Here is an 8,291-nt window from a genome sequence, read left to right on the forward strand (position 1 = left end):
AATCAATCAAAGATTTATGTGTATTATTTTTTAACCATTTTTACTGGACTGGGACAATATATTATAGAAAACAACTCAAAATTGCGGTCAAATTCAGATGATGTAGAATTTCAAATTGAAATATCGCGCATACTTTTGATGCAGTAAATTCGTCAGAGTCGATGGAGGGTTGAATGCGCATGAAAGTAAGGAAGGCGCGCCCACGCGACAACAATGAAAGCTAGCATAATAATAGGGAAGTTGAAGAATAAGGAGCATTTCTGGATGACTTTTCTTCTTCTTCTTCTTTCTGCTCCGCGAGGCTAGCCTCATTCAAACTCAAAGCCAATTATGTCCTCCATTGTTGGGATGCTTTTCATGCGACGACCATGCAGAGCCAGCCAGAGAGCGACAACCCGCGATACACAAAGCAGCCCTTCGCCCGCCTCTCGTCCTTTCAGTACACAAATGAATCATGCGCCCGCCAACAATGCAATATTGCTTTTTGCGCCGAGGAAGAAAGACTCTCGCCCGGTGACGTCACGAATTTCCATATGCATGAAGTTTCGGGGTTTATTATACACCGCAGAGGCCAAAATCAATATTTACTAACAAGAACATTTGCTAAATTAAATTTTCAAGGGTATAATTAAATAGTTTTCTGATCAAAAAATTTTGGTAATTGCGCGACGTTTTTCCCAACTTGCCTGATTACAGTTGGAATTACACTTTGCATGTTGCGTCGCTCCTAATTTTGGTGGTGTAATTTTTAAGGATTAACCGATTTTTTTTTTTATCTAAATAGTAAATAGGATCGACGCATAATATTGTATTACTTGACTTGATTTTGTACCACGCGAAAGAAAAGATGAGATTTTTAAAAGTAACAAGACAAGTGATTTCCGTTTCCACACCTTTCTGATATATTGCGATTTTAATTTGAATAATAATTGTGTTTTAAGTTCATATATATATATATATATATATATATATATATATATATATATATATATATATATATATATATATATATTTTATATATCTGAAACATTGGAATGTGACTTTTTTTTACTTTCATCAAATTCATTAGTTTGTCAATATTTTATTACTTGACAATAACACTCATCAAAATTTTTATTTAAAAAAAAAGCACAAATTTTGTTATTTGAACTTTAAAATGATGATCATTCAGTGCCAACAAGAGCGATTTGCAACAAAATAAGAATGCACTTCGATCACATCAGCATCAGCTTCACCGACTCGTGAAGCTTTGAATGATGGTAATGATTATGATTATTGGCTGCGACTGAAAGGGAATATAAAAAGCCAGTTGAGAATAAAAGAAAGGGCATCCTTCCTTCCCCGCGATTTTGTCGATATGGTGCGGATTTCTTTTCGGATGAAACATTAGCGGCGCTTCATTGCCTTGGAAAGGGCGAGTATATATTTGAGGGGCAGACTAATGAAAATAGCTAGCCACCCTCACCCACCACCTCCCCTCAGTCAATGGTGTGGAATTTTTCATAAATGCAGCACATTGGCACTTCGACCAACTTTGTCTCAAATGCATTTATAATTTGATATTTTTCAAAGTTGGGATTTAAAAAAAAATTAAGTATGATGATAGTAGATAATTGTATTTCTTTATTCATCTTAGTGCTACACATTAGCTAAAAATGTGTTTGATTTAGGAGGGTAACACAATAATCTTCGAAATCCTCTCAGACACCCAGATACACTTCAAAGCTTCAGTTAAAAACTTAAAATCTAACAAAAGGCTGGTCATATTGAACTCAAATTACAAAAGCAAAAGCGACCTCATGATTCTGGTGCTATGTTCAGTTTGTGTCAGGAGGAGGACCAGGAGGAAGAGGGACGTCCATTTCGCGGTCACTGTAGTCGCCGCCGCCACCCTGGCCATTCCTGCGGTTGTCTGAGGGCTCCCTGCGCGGTGCCCTCTCGTTGTCTGAGCCAGAAGAATGGCGACGTTCCCTTTCACGGTCGTAACTGCGCCTCTCATCGCTCCTTGATCTAGATCTGAAATTTAAACATTTCAGAAAATTAAAAAAATGTGCCATTCCATGAATTGAAAAGAAATAACCAATTTTCAAATAAAAATGAAGTCAGTAAAATGTAAAATAAAAACTCTCAAGCACCTGCTGAAGCGCCTTCTCTGGTGGAAGAATCTTCCCCTGCCCCTGTTGTTGTAGGGTCTGAAGGGGCGCCTGTTGTTGAACCGTCCTCGGAAGGGTCGTCCACCTCTGAAGTTCTGCTGGAACGCTGGCTTGTAGAAGGTTCCTCTGCGAGGCACCCAGCGCTTCCTGTTCCTATCAAAGGACCTGGATCTGGACCTGCTGTACGAGCGAGACCTTGACCTACGTCCGTACGACCTGGACCTTGAGTGAGAGCCAGACCTGGAACCAGAACGCCTCCGTCTGCGACGTCCACCCTCAGAGCCTCTGCTGGAGTAGCTGGCCGAGCGGCTGCGGGAGCGAGACGTCGGCCGTTTCTGGTACTTTCCATGTTCCTTCTCAGGGGTCGGAGGAGCTTCCTCGGGGAGGATGTTGGTCAGCTCCACCTTCTCCTCCTTCTTGTTGATGCGGAATCCTGTGAATCGTCCAGGTGGAGGACTGGCAGCTTGCTTGCTGTACTCTTCAGCATGGGCATTTTCAAAATCATAGCCATGATCAAAGCCACCCTTGTAGCCGCCCCACTGCTGCTGCTGCTGCTTGCTGAAAAGAACAAAAATAATTTCATTTAAGACGGATTGGATTAGGTTATTTGATAATTACCTAGCGCCTTCGTCGTCATAGGTCCACCGTGATGGAGGCATCTCTACGTAAGCTTGCTTTGGCCCACCAGTTGCATAGCGATCATGACCTTGATCAACATCAGGACTGTACAGAGTGGCTGGCTTTTGCTTTGCATAACCATAGTCTTCATCTTTGGACGATTCCTTGGCATCAGGCCTATTAGAATGGTAAGTTATTTGTTATTATTGTTTAAATGAGAAACAAACCTCTTTCTGCCTTTTTCCTCCATCTTGGCGTAATAAGCAGTCAGCTTACTTCCCAAATCTCCAAGTTCAGGTGCAGGGCTACTGAAGAAAAGGGTCAATACAAATCCCAAATACAAAATTTGTTGGACCTACCTCAGTTCCAGTTTCTTGCCCACTTTCTTTGATTTGTCTTCCTCCTCGGAGCTGTCAGAGTCATCTCGCTTGCCAGATTTGCTCACATCCATTTCAACATCCTCGTCTCCATGAGTCTTTTTCTTGCCTTTCTTGTCTTCTTTCTTCTTCTTGCCCTTATCTTTCTGCTTCTTTTCCTTCTTCTTCTTTTTCTTTCCCTCCTTCTCCTTCGGTTTCCTAAATAATCATATTTGTAAAAAATAAATAATTTTTCCCAGAATTGGGATCCATTGCGGAGCTTTAATTTAATTAGAGTTTCAGTTAAAAAATTAAGTAAAGGGAAATGGAGGCTAAAAACTAAGCTTGTACCTCAGCACCAAAAAATGTACGCCAACCCCAAAGAGTGGAATTCGAATTATGCAAAAAGAGAACTTCAGACCAGTCTAACAAAAAAAAAAAAAAAAAAAAAAAAAAAAAATGGCACCGGCTGCAATTTTTTTCTTAATTTATTACTTGTAACTTAAACCCAAATTAATTGATAATTGTAAATAGGAAGTTTTTTATTTCAAAGAACTTACTTCAGTTCGTCCAAGAACTTCTTGAGCTTTTCCTCACTCCCCTGCTCCATCTGGTCCCCAAACTGAGCCATGAACAAGCGGATTGGATCAGCACCCTCAGGCTTCTCCTTCTCTTTTATAGGTGTAATGGTGCTGGGTTTCAGCTGGAATGGCATCTCCATTTGAATTGGCTGTGGTGGAGCTGTTGAATCAAGTTAATGAAGCTTCAAATAAACATTCGATTTGCAATTCACTTACGAACTGGTGCAGGAATTCCTTTTTCTTGCAGCTTCTTTGAGAAAGGCGAGAGAGATTTCTCATGCTTTTCCTTGGACTGCTTCTTCTTCTTTTTCTTGCTTGACCTTTTGTTGGAGTCAGAATCCGAGTCTGATCCAGATGAAGACTTTGAGCTCGAGCTAGAGGAGCTTGAGCTTGACGACGACTCGGATGAAGAAGAAGAGGAGGACGAAGATGATCTATGCCGTCTCTTCTTTCCCTTCTTTTTCCTACGCATGATTATTAGCAAGCGAAAGAGGATTGAAAAGTTTATAATTACTTTCTGTCCTTCTTTTTCTTCCTGCTGGAATGGCTCTTATCCTTTGAATCTCTTGTCTTGACAGCGAGTCCTATAAATAAAATTTTAAATTAAAACACTAACAAAAATAAATTTTATATACCAGGCATCAGAAGTCCTGAAGTATCAACAGCAAGTGGCTTCTCAAGTGGAAGCTTGCTAAGTCCAGGAGTTTTCAGCTTCTCCTCCAAGAAGCGCAGTGAGGCCACGGCCTCCTTGTGATAGGGTGAAATCGCAAGGACCCTGTTGTACATCTGCACAGCTTGGTCAATTTTGCCTTCATCCTCAAGCCTGATCAAAAGAAGTTTATTAAAAAATAATTTTAAATAGGAAATTAAAAATTACTGTCTGCCGTATGCGACTAGAGTCTCGGTCAGGTAAGTTGAGGCATTGGCATGGGAATGATCCACCTTCAGGGCGGTTTCAAAGTCCTCAATAGCTTTGCTAAATGCAGAATTGTTTGCATACCTGGGGAGGAAAATTTGCATTTCATATAAATATTGCAATCAAATTTTGTGAAAATAACTCACAATGCTCCTCTGGCGACCAACCCTTCAACGTTGAGTGGGTCAATGTTCAGGGCTGAATTCAGGCACTGGAAAGCCTCCTGGGTCTGCCCAGCTTTGAAATGCACAATCCCTTCGTTCACCGACTGCATGGCCCACTTGGCATTCTGCGACTTGCGCAGCTCTCCAGCATACTCATCCACAGGGAATCGATTTCTAATGATAAGAATTTGTTTAGATTATGATACAAGATGGGTGATAAGGAAACTTACTTGAGAGACTTCATCATCGACAAGGGAGAATCAGGGTTCATGCCCAATTTTTCCTCAAACAGATCAGAGTTGCGAGGATTGTTGAAGCCGGCTGCCGACTCTAATATGTCGGAGTAGAGATCCGATTTCCTTGAGGTACACTTCCTATCAAATACATTCAAAACTCAGAATTAATTCAATGCCTTCCGAAAATGACTCGACACCTGAAATTGACCATTAGTGGACAGAAAAGCATGGGCATGTGAGAATCAAAGAAACAACAAGATTAACGAATATCTCTAGTATTTGGCATTGGTTGTCTTACTCAATCATCTTGTCAGGGTTTAAGTTCCACTCCGATTGCCACGACTTCGAACTGACGAGTTGCCTATCACACAAGACACACAAGGAGTTGGGTAAATAAATTAGCTTCTTGGCTTTTGAATCATTTTCATTTAAATTCATGACTTCGCGTTCACTTCGATTGGTCTGATCGCAACTCGCTTACTTGTAAGCTTCAGGCAGATCGTCAATGAAGATGAGACCTAAATTGGTGGCGGGAGTGCCAGTTTTTGTTTCTGAATCTTCGAGCATGGTGACTGTCAGTTTTTCAGAGTCACGGCCAACCTACAGCAATTTTTTGATGAATTTCAATACTCCAGCTATTTTTAAGTCAAAATAACTAGAAAGATATCCAGACTAAAAATTTGATGAACATAAAAAAAAAAAAAATTAATGCATGAACAAAAAGTTAAGATCAAAAAGATCCTAATAAAGGTTGTTGAAATATTTTTAACTTCTCAAATAAATAAATAAAAATGTGGACATCATGAGTGAAAATTATGATTTTTTGAAATCAATATTTCAATCATCCGTAAATTTTGTTTTTAAAAGGAATTGCAATTGAAGGAAACTAGAATTGAATTTGAAAGAAAACTTTTGAACAATTAAAAAAGTTATTTTATTAAATTTGAATAAGAATGTTTTAAGTTAGAGCTGGACAACCTGAAATGCTCACCTCCACAATTTTGACCTTGACAAAGTCCTGTAACATGACCTGTCGAGGTTGACCCTTCTTGTCGTAAACCACAAACCCCGGCAGCATTGCATTTGATGTGACGTAGCACTACACATTTCAATTAATTAACAAACTAAAATAAAAAAAAAACTTTAACTCACTTTAATGCCGAGATCAGCTAAGTATCGCTGCGGCCCATTGTCGGTGCACAGAACCTTCAAGGCAATGCCGGAGACATTCTTCGAAATCACCGCACAGATGAGCAGTTCACCTGGCTGGACGCAGCGGTAAAAGTGTGCGAGCCGTTTTGTCTTGTCCAAGGGGATAAACAGCTCGTATGGAGGCAGCGTGGATTCTTGCAAAATTTTACCATTAAGATGCTGAAAGGGGCGGATTGGAAAGGAAAAAATCTACCTCCATCCTGCTCAGACTTTGCTGAGCTTGCAGGCGAGCGACTACATTTTAGTAACGAAGAGTCGAAGAGACCTTCAGCCCTCCGAGCGATAAACTGGTGCAAGGCAAGGCGTTTGCCTCGGTCCTGGAAACTGCGGGAGCAACAAGTTCAGCCCAGGTGAACCAAAAATCGGGCTGATTTTTTATGTTTGTTTGTCTTTCTTTTGAATGGGGGTGTGGGGAGAGAAGAAGTTTTAGGTCCATTTCTTTACCTTGCGGACCAATTGATTTGATTTTTTATAAGATGGCATTCTCAGTCGGGAGCGTTCGGTAATCGTAAATTGGTTAATGGGTCGTGCTTGGGGTAGGGGGGATTTTGGCACTGCTGAAAGAACGAAATTTCATTCCCCTGACAGCATACAAGGAGTGCTGCTGTTGCTTCAGCACCCGCGCTGACTACTAATCTCCATTCTCGGTATTTTGTATTCTTTCTTTCTGTCATTTATATCATTTAAGAGGCGTCACAACAATACACTTAGAGATTGATTTTGGCAATCTTAAATCATTCATTTTTCCACTTTTTTTTTAAATTGTCTGAAAAACGAAATATTCGGTTACAACATCGATAATTCATTAATCTTGTTGGATCTTATCAAAAGCTGAGAGTGAAAAAGTAAAAAGTATACCAAAGTAAATTAAGGAGCGGACTGCGTCATTACCTCAGGTGTTTTTGTCTTTCCAGGTAGACCGAATAGTCAACTTCGTTCGCACCGAGCTTCTCGAGCTCTCCGGAGCCTCTCTCCGATTCCCAGACTTTGCTCAACTGTTGCCCGTGGAAATTCAATGAATTTTTTAGGCTCTCTTTGTCCATACTCTTCCGGCAGTCGACAGTCGGCTACCCAAGGACGGCTAGCTGTTGAAAAAAAAACACAAATTAGTACTTTGTTAAAAATTCCAAGATAAATAATTTCACAATTTTATTAATAATTTAATATAAAAAAACTGCGCCTTAATTAAATGAAAAGGATCGAATCGATTTCAAGAAACTACTTCAAACTCACTCCTCAAGAAGAGCAGCCTTGAGCCTTGAGTGGTTTGAGAGCCTTTCAGACACAAACTGATGCTTCTGGAAAAATTATTCGAATTCCGCAAGAGTTTGCCTACGCACGTATCTTGGCAACCAGCAATGCACAAACGCGAAATTTACAATTCAATAGATTGCAATTTTCCGGAGTGGGTCTCATCCGGGACAACCAGATTAATTTGAATATTAATGTCTTCCGTATCGATTCGTTCCGAATTTCGGCTCACACGAGGTTGAGAAAAATGCGCGACACCAACTCTTCAACTTTTCAAACTGATTGCGAGAGAGACGTGGCTGCTTTTTACTTGATAACAGAGTCGGCAGCAGGAAAAGTTGAAGAAATAATAACGAGGCCAGCCAAGGTCAGTGAGTGGCGAGATAAAATGTTTGGGTTTCCATGACGAAAATGGCTTCGGTTGCCCTCGGTGGGCGACACCGGTTTTTAAACGCGAAAAAAACCAGGAATTAATGAGTGAAAAAGGCACAATTATGCATCATTCGACGCGGCGAATTTCGAACTTTTGTTATTTTGCAATTTCAAAGTTTTACGTGAAGAATTGTAAGATATTTTGCAGATTATCTCACCATCGTTGTGTACTTCCGCGTGAGCACGTCCAAACTCCAAGCAAGCTAGAAAACCGAACATGGCCGAATGAAAATCTTGGCATTTCGGCGACCTTCGGAAACAATCGCGCGGCAGCACGAAATAGTTTTCCGAACGACCGCCAGAGGGTGCAAATCCAAATACTTGGCGCTCTGCATTACTTTTCGCCCGACTTTTCGCGTTTATGTTGTTTGC

The 8,291-nt window shown here is 40.6% G+C and overlaps 1 protein-coding gene across 5 annotated transcripts; it reads right to left on the bottom strand.

Annotated features, from left to right (window-relative positions):
- Window positions 1-1,597: 1,597 nt before the first annotated feature.
- Window positions 1,598-8,174, bottom strand: LOC132200391 (tetratricopeptide repeat protein 14 homolog). 5 transcript variants are annotated; one of them, XM_059625823.1, is made up of 19 exons: window positions 8,078-8,174; window positions 7,128-7,321; window positions 6,430-6,560; window positions 6,177-6,370; window positions 6,016-6,123; window positions 5,506-5,624; window positions 5,323-5,385; window positions 5,019-5,162; window positions 4,771-4,962; window positions 4,586-4,708; window positions 4,344-4,531; window positions 4,223-4,292; window positions 3,925-4,172; window positions 3,688-3,868; window positions 3,131-3,346; window positions 2,999-3,079; window positions 2,772-2,948; window positions 2,136-2,711; window positions 1,598-2,016 (listed from the first exon to the last, which is right to left on the bottom strand). In XM_059625823.1, the coding sequence occupies exons 2-19, from the start codon at window positions 7,277-7,279 to the stop codon at window positions 1,818-1,820; spliced, it is 3,162 nt and encodes a 1,053-aa protein (XP_059481806.1). In that variant the 5' UTR covers window positions 7,280-7,321; window positions 8,078-8,174; the 3' UTR covers window positions 1,598-1,817. The 5 variants fall into 5 exon arrangements, with proteins under 5 accessions (XP_059481806.1, XP_059481809.1, XP_059481808.1 ...); XM_059625826.1 differs by lacking the exon at window positions 8,078-8,174 and adding an exon at window positions 7,470-7,772 and having other exon boundaries at window positions 1,598-2,010; XM_059625825.1 differs by lacking the exon at window positions 8,078-8,174 and adding an exon at window positions 7,470-7,771 and having other exon boundaries at window positions 2,999-3,076.
- Window positions 8,175-8,291: the final 117 nt, after the last annotated feature.

This window comes from Neocloeon triangulifer, unplaced genomic scaffold (assembly GCF_031216515.1).
Source record: "Neocloeon triangulifer isolate White Clay Creek 2 clone unplaced genomic scaffold, ASM3121651v1 ptg000014l, whole genome shotgun sequence".
NCBI classification, from domain to species: domain Eukaryota; kingdom Metazoa; phylum Arthropoda; class Insecta; order Ephemeroptera; family Baetidae; genus Neocloeon; species Neocloeon triangulifer.

Bases quoted from the DNA above. Each gene is read 5' to 3' on its own strand.
- LOC132200391 (XM_059625823.1), bottom strand. From the start codon at position 7,279: ATGGACAAAGAGAGCCTAAAAAATTCATTGAATTTCCACGGGCAACAG. The intron at 4,963-5,018 runs GTAAGTTTCCTT...TCTTATCATTAG, and splicing joins TCGATGATGAAGTCTCTCAA to AAATCGATTCCCTGTGGATG. The intron at 4,709-4,770 runs GTGAGTTATTTT...TTTCCTCCCCAG, and splicing joins TTGGTCGCCAGAGGAGCATT to GTATGCAAACAATTCTGCAT.